General features: G+C 43.2%; 2 protein-coding genes across 3 annotated transcripts in view; one reads left to right on the forward strand and one right to left on the reverse strand.

Moving 5' to 3' along the window:
• The window catches only part of LOC135093222 (uncharacterized), an 11949-nt gene extending 3690 nt beyond the window's left edge, over positions 1-8259 (reverse strand). Inside the window, exons 1-3 of the mRNA XM_063992212.1 lie at positions 8133-8259; positions 4980-5312; positions 1492-1853 (exon numbers count right to left, since the gene is read on the reverse strand). Coding sequence (XP_063848282.1) covers positions 1492-1853; positions 4980-5312; positions 8133-8147 — 710 coding nt within the window. The 5' untranslated portion in view covers positions 8148-8259. The remainder of the gene's footprint in view (positions 1-1491; positions 1854-4979; positions 5313-8132) is intronic.
• The window catches only part of LOC135093220 (A disintegrin and metalloproteinase with thrombospondin motifs 16-like), a 27516-nt gene continuing 11804 nt past the window's right edge, over positions 5084-20795 (forward strand). The window contains exons 1-10 of one of the 2 annotated variants that reach the window (XM_063992207.1): positions 5084-5222; positions 13743-13815; positions 14243-14411; positions 14725-14833; positions 15682-15844; positions 16933-17195; positions 17760-17921; positions 18524-18714; positions 19279-19419; positions 20640-20787. In XM_063992207.1, coding sequence (XP_063848277.1) covers positions 14813-14833; positions 15682-15844; positions 16933-17195; positions 17760-17921; positions 18524-18714; positions 19279-19419; positions 20640-20787 — 1089 coding nt within the window. In that variant the 5' untranslated portion in view covers positions 5084-5222; positions 13743-13815; positions 14243-14411; positions 14725-14812. Of the gene's footprint in view, positions 5223-11565; positions 11818-13742; positions 13816-14242; positions 14412-14724; positions 14834-15681; positions 15845-16932; positions 17196-17759; positions 17922-18523; positions 18715-19278; positions 19420-20639; positions 20788-20795 lie in introns of those variants that run through there. The other variant, XM_063992206.1, reaches the window with a different exon arrangement.

Raw genomic sequence — 20795 nt, forward strand, 5'->3', positions numbered from 1 at the left:
CTTTAGGTGTTTAGCAAGCAGAATTATGCGTAAACACCTCTCTCTCTCTCTCTCTCTCTCTCTCTCTCTCTCTCTCTCTCTCTCTCCAAATGATAGGACAACATTTCATCATAACATTACCTATGCACTCCTCCTCCTCCTCCTCCTCCTCCTCCTCCTTTTCCCTTCCTCATTATCTTCATTCACCCTATCCCCTCATCCCATTTTTTTCTTCTAATCTTACCGTCCACGTGTGTGTGTGTGTGTGTGTGTGTGTGTGTGTTTCAGACAGTCGTCAAAATACTAGGTGTACTCAGACTAGTTAGTGTACACAAGCAAACCCATGTATTTGGACTGGCGAGGAAACGTTTAGCATGTGAATTATTATGCTCGAAATCCAAGTACTCCATAACTCTGCGTGCACTTTCGAGTACATTTGACTTCACCTAGAAAATGCAACCTGTTTTTATGATGAGCGTTGGCCAGTATGGGTGAAGCGGAGGGATGACGCAGGTGTGTGGGATTGCTGTGCGAGGCAAGGTATCTGGTTGAGGTCACGCGGGTTCATTTAGGCTGATGACTTGAGCTTCCCCTCAATTAAAGGCCTCCGTTTGTCAAAATTATTGGTCATTCCCTGCCAATGGGCTGCATAGCGTACTCAGAATGGTGTCTGGAGGTGCAAGGACAAGGTGGTGGTGGTGGTGGCGGAGCTGACAGGTTAGGCAACGCTTCTGGTTATGAAGGACTGCAGTGCCGCGTTTCTCCCCTCGGTACGTGTACACTTCCTTAGCAATGCTGCATCATCCTTCTATTTCAGAGTATCTCATTACTATTTTATCATACTACGATCATTTAAAACCTTATTACGTAGATGTACATTGAACTGTTGAAAAATGCAGGATTAAGTTAACAAAATACTCACTCATACTTGAATCTGAGTACAGTACAAGAAGACAAAGGCACGCCCTCTCTCTCTCTCTCTCTCTCTCTCTCTCTCTCTCTCTCTCTCTCTCTCTCTCTCTCTCTCTCTCTCTCTCTCTCTCTCCGAAACAACATTTGATCATATGACCTCTTGTTTTGTTTGTATTCCTCTTCCTCCTCCTCCTCCTTCTCCATGTTTTCAATCCTCCCCTCCCCTCCATATTTTCTCTCATCCCCTTCCTCTCGTCCCATGTTTTCCTCTTAATCGTATCCTTGTGTACACGTGCGTTTGTGTGTGTGATGGCGTTAAGTGTTTGTCTGGTGCATATATTTATATAAGCTCTTTTGTTCGGGGAGGGGGTGGAAGAGTACGTCAAGAGGGCTGGTGAAAGAGAGAGAGAGAGAGAGAGAGAGAGAGAGAGAGAGAGAGAGAGAGAGAGAGAGAGAGAGAGTTCTGTAGATGTATGCATATGTGTGTGTGAGCCTTGTGTAATACGTTTCGAAACAACATCGTATCACATCCTCTCTCTCTCTCTTTCTCTCTCTCTCTCTCTCTCTCTCTCTCTCTCTCTCTCTCTCTCTCTCTCTCACCTCGGGGACACCTCCTGCAGCACCGGCGCCCCATTGTAGCTACACCCTTCAGCGTGGGCGAACTCCAGTCCACCCACTACCTCCTCTCTCTCCCCGAGGCGCTGCAGCTCGTACGTCAGGTTGACACTGCTCGCCCACTGCTGGTCTGGCGCGGCGTGGAGGGCGGTGAGGGCGTGGGGGCCGGGCGGGTGGTTGGGATGTGCGGGCAGGGTGGTGATGTTGAGGTACACAGGATAATACATGCCCTTGTATTTAATGTAACCCTCGATGTCCAGGCACACCACCTTCTCCAGCTCCTCCGGCAGGCCCTCTTCTGTCGGCAATAAGGCGTCGTAGTCCAGGAAGGTGGTGCACAGCGTGACCTGACAGGAAGAGAAAAGTGCATGGATGAGGATGATAGGTACAGGATGACACACGTTTATGACTGGGGAGGAGAGGTAGTGATTGGTAAGTTTTGTGAGGGCACCGACTGACTGGAGGCAGGTCGTGAAGGGAAGACCGATTGAAGATTGTTTGTGAAAGGGGATTGTTGGTAGGGACTGTTAAGTATGTGCAGACATTGCGACAAATCACAGGTAGGTAGTGAAGGGAACATAAGTTGAAGAATGAGTACAGTACTTTAATCCTCAGAAGACACTACTGCGAAACTACTCCTTTTGCCGTTTCTCTAGAGTCAAGGGCTGGCGCATTGTACGAGTCTCCTCCAGCTGTTTCTGTCCCTTGCATATTCCTCCGTGACTCCTCCTCTTTGCAGTTCTAACACAATTCTATCTCTTCATCTCACTCTGTCTTCTCCTCGATGTTCTTCCCTCAACTGTCTTTCTCCAGGCTATTGCAAAACTAGCTAGGAATAAAAACAAACTCATTCTTCAGTCCGTGTTGCTTTTAGTACCTAGTGTACCTCCAGTAGGCAGGTAGGTTTCCTATGGAGAATGCCAAGTATAGAGGCCTGATGACTTTTTGCAGCTTCGTTTGTTTATCTTAGGGTGTTTTTTTTTTTTTTTATGTGATATAGTACTGTTTGAAACAATGGTTAAGTCACACAGGGAAATGGAGGAGAAGCAGGAGGCGACTGACTGTAGTGTGATGTAATGCAACTGAAACGTGATTCTGACTAATATATGACTAAAATTACTGAAATGCACTGCAGTAAAAACTGAAACTTTATATACGTAGCACTGCCTGCAACTCGACGCAACACTGACTGAGATAACGCAACACTAAAATGTATGACAACACTGAGTGAAACACGACACATCACTGCCTGAAACACAACGCAACACGAAAATGTAACACAACACTGAGTGATCGACATATCCAGGCACACCACCTTCTCCAGTTCCTCCGGCAGGCCCTCTTCTGTCGGCAATAAGGCGTCGTAGTCCAGTCCCCAGTCCCCAAACTATTACTACTACTACTACTACTACTACTACCACCCCTGAGGACCTGGTATATCACAGCACACAGCCCACGACACATCACTGCCTGAAACACAACGCAAAACTGGAACGGAACAAGTGAAGCAATCCAGCACACTTGAATGAGTCATGACTGTACTGATCGAAACACTTGAAACTGGAACTATCTCTCCCTTCTTCTTGCCCCTCCAGTACCACCCCAACCCTGACGTCCCCTCAGATCACTGGGAGGAGGAAGAAGACCAACTAGGAAACGAGATTTTGCGGAAAGAAGATTCTCGCGACGGAAATGAAGAGTATAATCAATCGACCCCTTGAACTACCAGAAAACACAGCACGTGCCACACAGTCTTTTGTTTGATTAGAGCATTAGATCGTCGCTGGTGGTGGTGGTGGTGCTGCTGCTGCTGCTACTACCACTACTACTACTATTTTTATGTAGGAGGAGCACCGGCTAAGGACAAAAAAAAAAAGAAGAAGAAAAAAGGGCTTACTGAGATGCCAGTCCCCAAACTACTACTACTACTACTACTACTACTACTACTACTACTACCACCCCTGAGGACTTGGAATATCACAGCACACAACCCAATCACCAATTTCAACCCAGTGTAAAGATTGGAGGTGGCTATAGTTAGTGATTAGTAATTCAAGATAGTAAAGATAAAAAAGTAATTAGGTAGTAAAGATGGTGATTAGTAATTAAAGAAAGATATACCAAATAGCGGTCTCTCTATTGACTCGGCACTAATATAATATGATTATTGAATGTACAATACTCCAGTCACCTGCTGCTATACAAGAACCAGTGTCTTCCCATCCTTTTAAATGTTACTTCATTAAATTTAAATTCGTTACAAATTCTGTTTCAAATAAAGCTTAAATTCAACAAAACTAGGACAAAGACCAATTGGAAACAGCGCGCATCAACGGCGCCGACAACAGAATCTACATCAGTGTTGCCAACTGTGGTCATTAATGCCCTGTGTGGCATCAAGATTTACCATGAAATGGCCTTTATATTACGCTTCGTGCACCAAATGATTTTCGTCTCCCCATCTCAAAAGTTACGGTTCCCGTCGTCCTCAACATCATTAGCGGGAAGGGAGAACGAATAACTTGGAAATTAGATTTTTTGCAAAGGAAATAGAAGTTGATTTTGCAACGGAAATCGTTTGGGTCCTTGTCGGCATCACGTGAAAACATGACATGTGGCGCATCAGAAATTCGTCGGTTGGCTGAAACTGCAGATTAACCGAAATTTTAGATCCTTACCGGCAGAAAAAAAAAAAAATCTTCCTTTTTTACGCAGAAATAAAAAAAAAGTAGAATGCGTGACTTGTTTCTTTTCATTCCTTCCCTCTCATTCCGTTTGACTGACACATCGCTCGGTAAGATGAACTTTTAAGTAGTCAAAACCTACTGTTAGCGTTTGATTTCATCCATGACTAAAACTTATGGTATTACACTCCCTCTATAAACGTGCCGAGTTTATAAATAACACACACACACACACACACACACATACACACACACACAGCTGACTGAAAAAAAAACCTACATAAATCTAAATACAGCAAACCAAACTACACAAACTAACGCCAAACTCCACAACAAATACTCTACAGCAAGTTAAACACACTCAAATGAACAAACGCGCCACACACTTACGGACACGAGGGTGGAGGACACGAGGGTGGAGAAAAACAACCACTAAACACAGCAAACAGAACCACACAAACTAAACACACACCTACAGCAAGTCTACCACACCTACTACTACAGCTAAACACAATAAAACCCAACACGCCACACACTTACGGACACAAGAGTGGAAGAAAACGTGGTGGAAGAAAACTACTACATAAACATAAACACAGAAAAATAGAACCACACAAATTGAACCCAAATCCAACAATTACACTATGACTACCTAAACACAGCCAGATGAACACACACACACACACAAACACACACACACAGTATATAAATGTAAACACACTTAACACTTAACACAGACAACAATTACACTACAACTATCTTAACACGCCCATATGAACAAACACTTACGGACACGAGAGTGGAGGGCACGTGGTGAAGGTAAAGAGACAGGTTGAAGTCACCGCGGAAGAACACGAGGCAGGAGGAGGGCGGGTGAAGCAGCGCCTCCTCCTCCAGACACACAAACCCGACGAAGGGCAGGGTTAGGTTGTCTGCGTCCACTGTGGCGTTGCAAGGTGCGCACTCCCCCTCCTTAGCCCACGAGGCGCCCCTCACGCACGCCCACACTGTCGCCCATGTCACCACCCACAGGTAGTAGTAGTAGTAGTAGTAGTAGTAGTAACACCAAGCGCCACCATTCACTTGTGTCTGAGTTATGCATGTCACCTTAGCGCCGCCCATCTTTGAATGTGGATAAAGAAGGTTTTTGTGTTATTTTGTTACTTTTGCGTGTCTGGTTAGGTTTTTTGTATATTTTATCTCACTTTTTTTTGCACATTTTTTTGTTTTTTTTTTTGTCTCGTCGTACATTATAAAAAATTTTGTACGTATTTTTCTTTTTATACACAGTTATACATATATCTGCATTTCATCTTCTCTAATGATCATTATTATTATTATTATTATTATTATTATTATTATTATTTCAACGCTTGTTCCTTTCTTTTCACGTTTTACCTCATCGTACAGCAAAGAAAACTGCTGTACGTCCATATTCTTTTGATGTTTTTTTTTTACCGTCTGCTCGTACATTTTATAAATTATCGTACATATTCTTTTTTGTTAGAATCTCGTAGTACATTACAGAAAACTCTCGTACGCGGAGCTTCCATTACGTTATTTGCAGTATATTACCGGTACAACACTTATTTTCCATTAACTTTCTCACTTCATAAGCCACTTTCTCTAATATGGTAAGTTATGGATAGTAATAGTAGTAGTAGTAGTAGTAGTAGTAGTAGTAGTAGTAGTAGTACAAGACAAGACAAAAGAAAACGGAAAATAAAATAAAAGGAAAACGAACAGAAAAAGAAAGAACAGACCTATTTTCTGTTAACTATGCACGCTAAATCCAAAATAATAAGTCACAGCGAGTACTTATTGACACCAAGCTTTCCTTCCTGTACACGCAGAGTAAATGAAAAAAATAAATCACAACGATTGCTCGACCATTTGGGACGCATGTAACCTACACCAGCTAAACAAACTCGTGACACAATACATTTTAGCACCGTCTCAATAAAGCTGACCTATTTACCGTTATCAATAACACACACACACACACACACACACACACACACAAGCGCTGCGACAAAGTAACCACTCTTCACCCCGATTACGTTGTTAGAATTTGTTAGACGTATTTTTTTCTATCTTTTTCACATACTGTACCTAACGTATATTTAATTTTCTTTTATGATTTTTATTCATTTATTTTATTTTTTTCTGTTCCTTAAGTTCCTTTGACTTTTTACAATTTCGTCGTACACTATAGAAAGTCGTTGTACGTCACATTCTTTCGATCTTTTTACAATGTCTATTCATACATTGTACAAAACTATCGTACGTGTTCTTCAGTATCCTTTTTCCATACTTTCATTTATCTAATTTAGCACTTTTCAGTATCATTAAACGTTATGAAGAACACAAACGATACAACACGGTCCGCTCCACTCCTCACCACCACCACCATTACAGCCTAAATCACGACCACCACCACTGAAGCAGCCGAACCTAAACACCTCATGGTAAGGGAAAACAAGAGTGATTATGACCACCGGAGCCCCAACAACATAAAAAAAGAAAAAAAATATATTGCATTGTCTGCGCTAGCTAATGTGTGACTGCGCGCGGGGGAGAAGGACGAGGAGAAAAGATCACAGCTGGAATAGATGGACGGGGAAAAAAAAAAATAGATAAATAGAATAAATAAGAAATAATAAATAAGAAATAACGGCATGTTCGCATCAGAAGGACAAGCAATGACAAAGCACCACCACCGCCACCACCACTACCTCCTCCACAGCACTCCACAATGCGACTGACCACAGACGCTATTCGCAAATGTTTCATCGTTCCAGCTCTATTAGTTTCATCAGGGTTTGGGAAAGTTCTGTCCGTTTCCAAGGTGATTTTCGTGATTCCAGCAATAGTATTATCTCTGTTCGTCATCATTAATGAGAGAAAACACCCGTGAAAACCTGAGTGATCATCTTCTTGGGGTTTTTGGAATTAGTGTATGAGGGAATGATGCTAGCTGAGGAACACGACCACGGGATAAAGTGAAGTACGAGGAACAGGACAAGCGTGGCCAAGGAAGCTAAAAAGTCATTAAACCTAACCAACGGTCAATGTTATGAAAATAAAAGTAGTTTCGTTGTTGAAGGACACACACACACACACACACACACACATAATCTTCATAGCACTTCATATTTTTATTGACTTGCTACCCATGACAGTATTAAGAATTGAAAATTAAACTTAATAATAAAAAAAGAAGTTGCTGGTTTCTGTGTTTCTTTTCAGCATATTATTGACATGAAATTAAATAATAGCAGATTACTAGTTAAATTTTTGCCGAGTCTATTTATTTATTCTATTAAGTGAAAGATTGCTTGAGTATAAAAAATAGCAAGTAAATAAATAATGAATAAATATAAATGTGTGCGGTATTAGTGAGCTGTAAGAGGCGAAGCGGAAGAATACAGAGTGGCTGGACACAACGAAGTGCCGCCAATCAAACTCGTCTACACTACCATCTTTTCTGACCGCTCATTGGGCACTGTACTTTCTTATATGAAGAGGTTTCCATGAATATGCTATTTAAATGTATTATCGCTTTTTTTTTTATAATGTATACTCGCTTTTATTCTTTCTAAAGCATATTGTACATTACTATTATTTTCATCCTTGATTACGAAACAAATCGGCAAGATCAATTAGTCATTTTCGTTACCAGAAAGCAAATATTTTTATCCTCACTATCAAAGTATGAAAAGGAGAAGTTACACACGCAGCACACTCATTGCTTCAGCATTACTTCTTGATTCCTGCACAAGTTTTCAATCTCATAACTTGTCGAATAGAGAGTAACTTCCCTTTCCAACAATATCTAATCCCCAAGTATCCACTCATCCTTTCTCCAGTATCATTTATTCTCTTTCCAGTACTACATGACACACAAGCTTTCACTCTTGTAGCTTGTCCTGCACACGTTACCAATATGAGTGTCATGACGCAGGACTAAAGAAAATTCTAAAGTCTTTTCCATTACGGCTCGCGCAAAGTAGCCAAGATAACTGCTGCTCCCGCCACACACTCATCACGAGTATACCAGTGACGGCAGTAGTAGTAGTAGTAGTAGTAGCGGGACTGATGGTGGTTGTAATGGTACTCGTGAATGGAGCAGTCACTGAACTATCGGTACTACTGCCACTGAGATAACGATCTAAATGTATGAATGAATGAATAAACAGATAAATAAATTGTATGACGGATTGCGTTTGTCACTGTGTGTGTGTGTGTGTGTGTGTGTGTGTGTGTGAAGCCAGCAGGAACGCACACCCCGGCCTCCACGTCACAGCTCGCCGCGCGCGTGACTACATACATTTCTGATCCTAACCCATGTGCACCCTTGTCCTCCCCGGGGCCCTCATCTCCCTCACCCCGCCCTGCCCCGCCCCTCTCCGCCCACGTAAACATGCGCCTCGCTCACCTCTGCCCGCCCCGTCCCGACCCGCCCCACTGGATCCCCGCTTGAGCCCGGTAAAGTTAAATGCCGCTTCTCTAAAAAAATTCGAGGACTGCTTTCTCTCACGTTTCGGCGTCTCACCTCGATTACTTTTGACAAGCTTTTCTGGAAGTCATTGTGGTTTTCAAGAGTGTATTTTTTTTTTTTTCTATATATGTTTTTAGTCATGGTTTAACAAGGACTATATCTTCAAAAGCCAAAAAAACACGTATGGAAACCCGATTTATAACCTTTGTGGCCCTTGATGTGTATCTTTTGAGAGCTTAAGATGTGTCAAAATAAGTGGTAAGCAGTATATATTTTTTTTTTCTTTATTGAGGTTTTATGGCCCAAGATACAGCAGTTAGCTATTACAACGCTTTACTGTTAAACCCAAACACCCGCCACGAAAGCACTGTTGGGATGCTTACTGGTAAAAACTTAAATGTATAGTCTATTGAAATGCATCATATTTTAATCATTCGATTTAAAGGACGATGGGTTGAAATTTCTGTGCCGGGTCTGATCGTATAAATGAATCCTCCTCACTACTACTAACCGTCCACTCCGTCTGTTAATGACGCAATGGGTGTCAATACTATTCTGTGCTGGAGGACAAGGGACGCCTCTGCACCAGGATGTTAAGTCCCTGTTTTACTGTTGCTATTCCTTTAAGTGTGTGGATGGAATGGCAAGGCGAGAATGCTGAGGAGAGAGAGAAAGAAAGGAGAGGCAAGAAGATGAATGGTCAGCTTATTATCAAGTATACTTTTTTTCCTTTTCACTCAAAATCTATAAAGGTTTACCACTCGTAGGACTACCTGAACTAATGCTACAATTTTCTGCAAAAGACTTCTTAGCGAATGAATTGTTTAACCCTTTAACTGTTACTGACAGTGTGACATTCTTTATTTCATTTCAGTAAGATTAGATTTTACTCAGTGGATATGATGTTACGAACACTAAATCAGTTACTATATATCTACTGACTGACTCACCATCCTTGCCGCCAGTGGTGTCTCTCAAAGCAGTATTCTGAACCAGAGATTCGCAAACTGTGCGCCGTGACGATCACCAAAGTGTCCTGCTATGTGTTATTAAACCTGTTCATTTTAGCAGGTCTGCATTGCACTCACTACAGGGTTGATGCGCCGTCAAAGTTCAGGATGTACAGTCCTTTCCACACTTACGGTCATCACGTAGCGCTGCCAGTGTGTGAATCGCCTGCTGTGAACCGCCTGCTTTCGACTTGTATCCGAAACAAACCCCGCCATTCCTTCCATCATCCTCCCGCTTATTCGTGCTGACTGCATGATGGGTCTCAGATGTGAATCGAAACAGGCGGCTCACATCAGGCGATTCACATTCTAGTAACGCGAAGTGATGAACGTGGCGGCCAAGTCTTGTAACCTGATGCTCTCACTTCCGCTGTGGTAAGAGTCTTCCTTCATTCTTCCGTCCTCCGATCTTAGAACCTTTGACTTCTCAGGTTTTGTAAGGTGACAGGCAGCACATGGGAGGACTTAAGGTTGAGACGAAACGGTTAGATTAGCGGAAAAGAATACGGCACATGAACACATTTTTGGCAGTGACTGTACCTTGAATTGGCCGTTAAGCAGCAAAATTTGAGAATCACTACTCTAAACCAATTTACCTGATAGACTGATGCACCGTGTCTTTGACGTTGGAGGCCATGGATCGCCATCCCTCCCGATCTTCTGCCTCTCTCAATAAACCCTGTGCCCTGCTGTTGTCTCCAGCATCTCGTACCAAGCTGTCCAGATATTTCACTCATTGTCTCTCTGTCTCTTTCCCTTTTATAATTCCTCGTAAGTCCTCCTTCGCTTATTACATGATCTATAAATGATAATTGCCTCGCTAGGATTACGAGTATTCTCAGGAGCGTTCCATTCATCCGCGCTCTTCTTGGTACTTCGTCTAAGCCATCCTCATATAATGCTGGGGAGAAACTGCAGCAGTCAGAGGGTTAGTTATGTAAGCCATGTGGCGCTAGAGGTAAAGGGATGGAGCGGGAGAGCGTAACGAGGGCGGCAAGGTCACCACCCTTCCCCAAGCAGCCAGGTCATAGGGTCACGTGGTCACGCCGACACTTCCTCTCCCGGATTTACATGATGGCGTAACAAAGAGAGCTGCTTCCTCCCGCACGCCGCTCACAAGGTCACACCACTCGAGTGGACACGCAAAGATAATGTTGCACACTGTACGTACTTCATTCCTGATTACGGTCGCATTTATTACTATTACTATTAATGTTGTTGTTGTTATTATTACTATTATTGCTATTATTATTATTATTATTATCATTATTGTTATTATTATTATTATTATTTATTTTCATCCATTTCTAGCGTTAAAAGTGTGGCGGTAGTATAAGTCAGGTTAGGTTAGGTTAGTTCAAAGCCGTCACGTGTGTCTCTCCTGGTGTCTCGGGGCACTGACAGGGCGTGGATTCGTGGGACGTGTTCAGGATCCCCCGGGAGTTTACGTGTTCCCAGAGGCCCCGAAATGCGGTGCGGAGGAGGTGGCGTGCTGGCCCAGCGTGACGCAGCAGTGGTGACGGAGTTGTTGCGTCAGGAGAGGGAAAATAATGAGAGTGTGACATGTGTAGCTCTGATGGCTTTTTGCAGCTTTCCTTGTTTTCTTATGTTCTTTTTTATCCCTTATCATGAAAAATAATGAACATTTTAATGCTACAGGGACTCTGAACTAGGGCAACAACAACAACAATAACAACACCAAGAACCAAAACATTGAAGATGCCCGTCACTAAAGAGTATAGTCAGAAAAGGAGTATTTAAAATTTGAGAAGTGTCTCGATAACTCCCTGGGATGCAAAACTAAGTAATGGGACGTGGGTGAGAGTGAAAGCAAGCAGTTCGTGTCTCTACACACTAAAGGCAATGCAGTAGTGTAGTAATGGTAAATTGTTAACCGGTACCAGCCCGCCATTGTTTTAGTTAGCGCTGTTAGAGAGTGAGCGGCTGGAGGTCAGTTGTTAGGTGTCAGTTGTCAGGTGTCAGTTGTGAGCGGCCGGTCATCCCGCGGTGAAGAGTTCGCTGCCTCGCCGCTGCTACCAAGATGCGCCCCTCAGCCACCTGGGCGCTGTACCTCGTGGGAAGCTTATTGACACTCACGCATGCCTCGCCGCTGCAGGTCGGTCCTCACCCTCGTGTTGTTAAAAAGGTGATGTCTTTTGTCGCGATATTTTTTTTTTAAACACTGGAAGAACTCTGCTGTCCGTTTATTTATTTATTTATTTATTTATTTATTTATTTATTTATCTATAGTTATTAATTATTTTTTCATAATGTCTTACTAATGGGTACCAATGCTGCTGCTGATGCTGCTGCTGATGCTGCTAATGGTGGTGTTGATGCTGATGATGAAAATGATAATGATGGCAGTGTGTGCAGGTGTGTCAGGAAATCGTGGAGACTGTAACCCACACATTCACTTGACTCAACCTTTGTGTCATGACCTAAAGTGTTCCTGCTCTCCATCAGCCTCCCGTGCACACCGTACATGTGTCATTCTCCTCACTTCAGCGTGCACCCTTCAGTAATTATATCACCGCACCGCATGAAAGTTGGCGTGTGGCTCTTCCTTGCACTCCTCGCACTAATGCGTGGAAATTGAAAACCTGTCTCTTGTTCATTGATAAAGAGGCGGTTTTTATTCAATTACTATTCTTTTCTTTTTTTTTTGGGGGGGGGAAGGGGGCGGGGAGACTATTGGGAAGTTATCCTTTATACAAACACACACCTTCAGTAAACACAGCCAAGTGTATTTAGCAATTTTCTTTCAGAGTACATTTTTATTCCTGGTAAAAGTAAAAAGTGGCTCGTGACGTGTTTGGGAGGAAGGGAAGGGGAAGAGGGCAGCAGACAGCAGGAATTAGGGAATGCCAGGTTTCCGTGCAATACTAATTACAGGTCGCATTGTTGATGAGTGGCGTGACAATATTGTGCAAGAGACGTGTGTCCTGCCGCGCCGCGCCGCAGCCTCGGGTGCCGGATACTCTTTACGTGCATGCTAATATCGAGGCGTTGTTATTTGACACTGCGGTGAATTATTAATGTGCTATCAGAGGCCCGGGGGACGGAGAGCAGCACCGAGAAGCTGCCCTTCACCTGTGTTATCGCCCACCAGCTTGTCTCTGCACGTCACTTGCATCCCGGACGCTGCGAGATGTTGACGACCCACACCTGTTCACTGGGCGCTCGAGTCTATTTGGGTCACCTCGATGGCTGTTCCGGCTTGGCTACAGTCTGCATGGGGAAGGGTGACGGGGAGGGGAAGGAAGGGAAGTGATGCATGGATTAACCCTTTCACTGCTATTTACCACATCTTTCCTTAATTACTAACCACTCTGAGACATCTTTTCTTGTTCCACAGACCCCTTCAAACATTGTACTGGCCAGAAACTGCATTTTCTTTTTCTTTTTTTTTTTTTTTTTGTTATCCGGTCTTTCTTGTGGATGCTTATTAAGGTTTCATACTTAGTTTTTACGTGGTGTGAATTGTTGCGTATTGCAATGAAAGGGTTAAGTATAAGGCGCCACAACCAGGGCATCATACAGCGCCTATAAGAAGAGGCGATAATGAGTGAAATGGAAAATAAGGGATGTCGATCTGCTGCGGCCCACATGTCCGAGGCAAGGTATTACGTAACAACAAGAGAAAACAAGGGAAGTTGCAAAAAAGTCATCAGGCCTACACGTGGCAGTTCCTTTATGAGGCACACCTACTTGTTTTCACTTATCATTCCATGTATAAATTTGTCTAATCATTTTCTAAAGCTCACTAATGACTCGGCACTAACAACTTAATTACTGAGTCTATTCCACTCATCTAACACTCTATTTGAGAACTAATTTCTTGTTGTCTCTGTTTCAAGCTTAACGTTATCAAGCTTTAATTCGTTATTCTTATCCTATCCAGATTACTGACCTTGTTAGTTTTGTTTACGTCACTCTGTTACATCCCTATACCACTTACAGACCTCTATAACGTCCTCTCTTAACCTACGCCTCTCTAAGGAAATGTGAGTTTGAAAGCTTAAGTTCCAATTGTTTCAGGTGGTGCTGGCTGACACAGGAGCCCCGCTGACGCCGCAGGAGGAGGATGCCCTCTTTTCCCGCCATCCTGAAGGTAAGTCTCGGAGTGTGGCCTGCGCTGAGGGGACACTAGTTTAGGTTTACCTGTGGTTGTCACCTGTGCACTGTGCCATTCGTGTAGATAGTGTAGCAAATCTGTTGGAATGAGGTAAGAGTAGACAGATCTGCTGCGGCTTGTTTTTTCTTCGTTTCTTTGTGGATGTGCAACTGAATTCAAGGTGCATTGTTATTAATCTAATTTATTTTATCATATTTTCTATTTTCTTATTCATATTTACTTGTATACTTATTTTTATCTTGTTTAATTACTGTTCTAAAGACTTCAGTTTAACATCGAAACGTCTAGCCATTACAACATACATGCTGTGCTCGGGCCTACGCTGATATTATTGCCTTTCTGCATAAGACCATTTCGAGACTCTTCTGTTGTTATGAATTACTGATGAGGTTGGTGTGCACAGCGGAGGGTTACCGAGTGTTGCGGTGGGAGGCAGGAGCGGCGGGGACACAGCGGACCAGGCGGGAGGTCAACACCGGCTCCTCTCTTCGTCTTCACCTTCCCCTGCCGCCTGGCCATGTAGAACTCGTCTTGGAGAAGAACAGCATCGCTGCGCCAGATCTTGAGTCTCGGTGAGTCACTGCTGTCTGTCAAAAAACACGTCGCCTTTCATTCCTTACTACTCACCGCGTACACCTTCCCTCACACACCACTCCCAATCAACTTAACTCACCTGAAACATATTGATTTATCTTCGTATTTAATCGTGACCTGTGAATCGTAGTGAATCATTCCTGTCTGTCAAGAAACACGTCATTTTCATTCTTCACCACTCACTGTGCACACATTCTCCTTCCTCTTCTTCTTCTTCGCCACTGCCTATCACCTCAATTCACTTGAAGCACACTTATTTAGCTCTCTTTATGATCATGTCCGTGCTTTCAGGTTCCAGAACGCATCAACAGCAGGGGACGAGGAGCAGCTACTCACTGACTGCTTCTACTCCGGTGGCTCGTCTGTCTCCTGGGCCGTGATGTCCACCTGCGACGGCCTGGTGGGTGTTAAGTGCTGGCCTGGTGGGTGTTGAGAGCAGGCGGCTGTATGTACGCTGGGAGGGGAAATGGAAGAACGGCTGCTGTAGATTACTTTATTGACCACATTCTGCATGAAACACTTCTATGCCGCACAACGACTTCTTCCAAAACGCTCCGGTTAAAAATTAAACAGATTTTTAAGAGTGTTTTTACGGTTCGTGTGACAGATTAATAAGATATTTACACTGCAGAAACAGTCTTGAGAACCCGGCTAATCATCTCTGTGGCCTTTGAAAATAGTCGTGGTGAGAGAACAGCGTTTCTGAATACGGGCTTACTCGTATGTCTGTCTCTGTGTACGGGGAAACAAATGAAGCTTATCTTGTAGAGACGTCACTGCTGCTTTGCAAGGACAAGCTGCAGGCACTAGTCTTCAGGTAGCAAAGGGGACATAATCAGGGAGATGTAGGCAAGGCTTTTAGGGTTAGTGATCAGGGCAGGGTAGGAAGTAATGGGTTTTAGCTTCATATGGTTAAATTTAAAATGAGTTCGGAGAAATTAGTTCTCAAACGAGGTACTACATGTTTGGAATAGACTCGGTGATCAGGTTGTTAAGCAGTCAACAGGAAGCAGTAAGAGAAAATTAGACAGACTGGTGGGTAGAGATCACAGGTGAATATAGTATATGTTTTATACAGAGAAACCCACGTGTGGGCGTATTGGTTTCTTGCAGCCTGCCCCATGTTCTTTTGTTTTATGTATTTTGTGACAAGCAGGAAGACTGACTTGAATATTGCTTACAATGAGTACCATTAAGGATTCCCGCACGTGGAGAGTCACTGGCAAACCTCTCTCCTCCTCATCTCAGAGCGGCCTCCTTCTGCACGGCGGGAAGAACTACCGGGTGGAGGAACTAGCGCCGCCACCACGACAGCAGCACCACCGCCACCACCGGCCTTATCCCCACGGAGATCCAGACTCTCCTCTCTTGGTCATCTTCCCCTTCAGTCTTGCCCCTACAACCACGTCAGGTCAGCTAGTCTATTCATGTGCGTTGCCATATCACGCTGTTATTGTAACCCTCTAAAATTTCAATCGTAAAAAATTGACACTTGTTACCTAATTTGAGGCATTGTATATGATTTCACTAAACAGAAATAACTGCGTAACCCAAAAAGACATGATCCTGTTATTGCGGCCGTGCAATCTTTTAACAGCAAAAGACAATATGGCACATTTACTTAATTTGAGTCATTCTAAAGGAGTTCGCTGAGCAGAAACAACTATACATGCTCTAAAATGTTCCAACTATTCAATCATTCGTTTTCCTGTCAGTTGTGTCTTTGGAAATGATGCACAAACTTGCACCACACCATTTAATTCAAGTTGAGAAGCCATAAATTTAAAGGGTTAAATCAACCAGTCACTCAGCTCCTCTTATAAGTTTTTTGATCTGTCACATTAACATCACCTGTACCTTAATGGTCATATGACACCTGTTATTTGATTTGCAGCGAGCGTCTTGAAGGTTCTTACATGATTACTCGTTCTCCTTTCATTGATGTCTTTGGATTAATAAACTTGCCCCACAGTATTTCATCAAGTTTAAGGAGAAATCACAGCTGTTAAAGAATTAATGTTTGTTCGTGAAAACCATGAGACACTTTTTACAGAACATCAAGAAAACGTTGCCTCTTGCTTTCTCAGTACTATTTTCAAAGGCCACCATGATCATTTTTAGCCGGGTTCTCAAGCTTATTTCTCCTGTTAATGATGTAAAAATCCTGTTAATTTGTTACTAGAATGATAAAAAAAAAAATCCATAAAAACAATCGTAACTTCAAATATAGCTTTTTTTCTTTCTTTCTTTTTTTTTTTTTAGTAGTAGTGGAGGTGCGGCGCGGAAGTGTCTCAGAATATGGTAGTTAACCCTATGACTACCATGGCCCCTCCTTGAACTTACAAACTGTCATAGAGCAAGTTTAGCGTATAATTCCGAGACACCAGTGGCAGCAGAAGGAGAAATCGAGTAGTTTGAACTTTCTAGTACCTGTCAAATGAAATATTAAGCCTCGAACTCATCACCAGTGGCAGGATTGAACGATATACCCTCCTCTAGACACTGCAAACCTCACAAGAGTATGGAGCGACGCACACGCTGAGACGCCCCACACACCAGCAGTGGAGGTGCACACACACGTCCTGGGCCACAGAAGGACGAGGGCGGTGAGGCGACGAGTGACAGGGAAAAGCCCAAGCAAGTATATGATGGAGCTGGCGGTGTATATAGACGACTCTCTGGTGTCCCACGTCAAGAAGCGCTATCCCACCGCAAACCCAAAGAAGAAAGCAGAGGAGATCGTGATGACTCTTCTTAACGTGGTGAGTATTGCAGAAACTTGAGTCGGGCATTGTTAACGTGATGCATAGTGAAGTAATGCGGGCGTTCGAGCACAGAAGGCCAGCACCGTATAGCCAGTGCTTATGTTGTAAATGAGGGAAGTCGAAGGTTTGTGTGTTTGTGCGTGTAGATGAAAGAAAAGTACGATTAGTTTATGATTTTTTTTTATTCTATTCTAGATTTTTTTGATTAATTGTTTCTTTTCCTCCTTCTCCTCCTCCTTCTTCTTCAACTTCTCTTCCTCCTTTTCGTATTCTTCTTTGTTCTCCTCTTCCTCTTCTTACTCTTCCTCCTTTTATTATTCTACCTTGTTCTCCTCCTTCTCCTCTTCGTTAAACTCCTTTTCTTATTCCTTGTTCTACTCCTCGTCCTCCTTATCCTCGTCCTCTTCCTCCTCCTCCTCCTCCTCCTTCTCCTCTTCCTCCTCTTCCTCCTCCTCCTCTTCCTCCTCTTCCTCCTCATTCTCTTCCTCCTCCCCCTCATCCTCCTCCTCCTCTTTCTCTTCTTGTTCTTGTCTTCTTTCCCTTCCTCCTCCTTCTCCTCAGGTGAATCGTGTCTTCTCCGACCCCAGTCTTGGTGCCGTGAGCGTGAAGTTAGTAGTGAGGAAGCTGAAGTTCTTGGGTGCTGGGGTGGTGAGCGAGGCTGCTGGGGACGGCAACGCGTACCTTGGTAACTTCTGTGTCTGGCAGGCGGAGAGCACCAGCAAGGTAAGGAAGGAAGTGGTGTTGTACGTTTTTTCCCCATTAATAACATAGAATACTCGTTAAAGTATCGCTATAATCATGAAAAATACTCTTGAATATCCTGATTAATTCCACGAGAACCTGAGTAATGTTAAGGTAAGACCCCCGAGACGTTTGTAAAGAGTTGTGAACCGCAAGTGAGCATAACAGTTCCCTCATTACTTTTTTTAGCACGTTCTATGTTGATCTTATTTATTTATTTATCTATCTATTTATCTATCTGTCTATCTATCTATCTATCTATCTACCTATCTATCTATCTATCTATCTACTTATTTATTTTCATTTCTTTAAAATTCATTATACAGTGTACGTAGATTGTGAAACTACATATAGAGACTAAAAGAAATTAAGTGTGTGTGTGTGTGTGTGTGTGTGTGTGTGATGTACGTAAGTACTACACCAGTGTGAGTACGGAGGTGTGTGTTCGTCTGCGTGTGTGTACATGAAGTGTATACCTCCTACTAAACACACACACACACACACACACACAGAGAGAGAGAGAGAGAGAGAGAGAGAGAGAGACCCAAATCTTAACAAAACTTACACTCACCACACCACCCCAGCGTCAGGCAAAGCATTGGGACCACGCGCTGCTCCTGACGGGGGTGGACCTGTACTCCGACGAGCCCCAGTACACCTCCACCACGGGCATGTCCTTCATCGGGGGTATGTGTTCGCACAGACACTCCTGCTCCATCGTAGAGGGCACCAAGTTCACCTCAGCCTTCACCATTGCGCATGAAATGGGACACAGGTGAGTGAGCAAGTCTATTAGATGAATGGGGATGACGAGAGGTAATAGGTAGATATGAAATGAGACACGAATTTCAGTTACAAGAATGAATGTGTATGACAGGTGATAATAGGTAAGCATGTTTTTATACTGGCTTACAAGATGTCCGTGGGCACCCTGAGAACTGCCCATGGCCCACAGATTAAGAACCACTGGTCTAAAGGTATTGAAGTCAAGTAAAAAGATGTCAACAGTCACTAGCCAGCAATCAAAGGCTTACAGGCATATGAGTTCCCTGGTATCTGTTCTTCTGATTTAACCTGACGTGATCTGAGCCGGACAGGTGTTCAGAAACGCTTTCCTCTCTCACCATGACAATTTTCGGATGGAACAGAGATGCTTATCCAGGTTCTTGAGAGCGTTTGTCCCGCTACTGGTGTTGAAATCTCTTAATCTGTGACTAGAACCATAAAAAAAAAACTCAAAATTCTTTATCACTTTAAGTAGAGTTCATTGAAAGCAGTGGAGATGCGTACAGAAATGTTTCAGAATATGGTCCCTAATTTTGCCTGACCTTGACCGTAGCATGAACCTGGTGCACGACGGGGAGAAGACAGCGGCGACCTGCAGCAAGACGGGCCACCTCATGGCCACCTCACTCAACGACGGCGGCCACACGTGGTCCTCCTGCTCCAAGAAACAACTCAGGGACTTCCTCCGCAAGCAGTGAGTCTCTTGAATGGAATATCATAGAGAGTACATAGAAAGGACAACAAACACGAATAACAGATTAGACAAAGGACAAGTAAGATGAATAACAGATTACATAGAAAGGACAACAAACATGAACAATAGAGATTACAAAGAAAGGACAGGAAACAGGAAAGCACCAACGATTCATATCAAGTTACAGTATTGTCAGGTGCGGGCTGGCAACAGGACAAACTCTGTTAATCCTTTCACTGCTACACTAGTCGTTCTTTGTTAGCATTCAAAACACTGAAAGAAATTATTTGCATGAACAGACAGAAATAGAGAATAGGAGATTTAATATTGTCCTTTATAAGCTACACAACTCCGTATTTAACAAACTGTAGTGCAAGTGTCAAGATAATCATTGATGGTTGTGTGAAAATATTGTACAACAGTGAAAGGGTTAATCAAACTCTACTTACAACAAGAATATACAGTAAAAGAGCGAGTTTATGTAAGAATGAGACGGCAGCCAAAAAAGAACATGTGATTCATTTTAATTACGAGTAGATTGCAAGGGGAAGGCGAGCAGCAGCCAAAAATAGGAATGCGTAAAGGTGTGGATGGGAATGATTGGTGGAAATGGTCGTGCTTTTTTCTTTCTTTTTTTCTTTTCTTTTTTTTCTTTTCTTTTTTTACGGAGATTGTCACGTGTAGGCCCGATGACTTCTTGCAGCTTCCCTTGCTTTCATGTGTTTTTGTTCTTATGTGAGATGAGGCACTCCAGCTGTTTTGGGTTGAGTCAGGACATGTTAAATCAGGTTAGCTTAGGTTTGTAAATTGTATTCAGTTGTATAATATAATCTAACTTAATCCAACCTAACCTAATAATTTAAACTGGCCCATCTCAAAAATCGCTGTGGTGGCTTGTCTTAATGTGATCCCAGAGACCATATTCCTTAAAACCTCATCTACGCTCGTAAATTAATTCATGTAAGATAGACCCCAGGTAGAGGCAACAAAAAAAAGTTATAAAAAGAAAAGCTAGTGAAGGCGCCTGTCTCAATCGAGTACAGTCAAAAATGGATTATTAAAAATTTGAGAAGTGTCTTGAAACCTTCCTATTGAAATTCAAGTCAGTGTGAGAAGAAATACACAAGGCAAATATTCCCAGAGTATACCAATAAAAGGAATGCAGAATAAAGGTATAGATCAGCCACACAAATATCACAGAGTTCTTTATTACGGATCAGAGGGACGTGTCTGGCGGAGGAGGGCGGCGGCGGCATGCTGACCTATCCCATCCCAGACGAGGTGCTCCCCGGCAGGAAGTTTGACGCGGACCAGCAGTGCCACTACATGTTCGGCAAGGGCTGGAGCCACGCCCCCGACCACCAGCCTGTGAGTGT

This window comes from Scylla paramamosain, chromosome 42 (genome assembly GCF_035594125.1).
Source record: "Scylla paramamosain isolate STU-SP2022 chromosome 42, ASM3559412v1, whole genome shotgun sequence".
In the NCBI taxonomy this organism is placed as follows: Eukaryota; Metazoa; Arthropoda; class Malacostraca; order Decapoda; family Portunidae; genus Scylla; species Scylla paramamosain.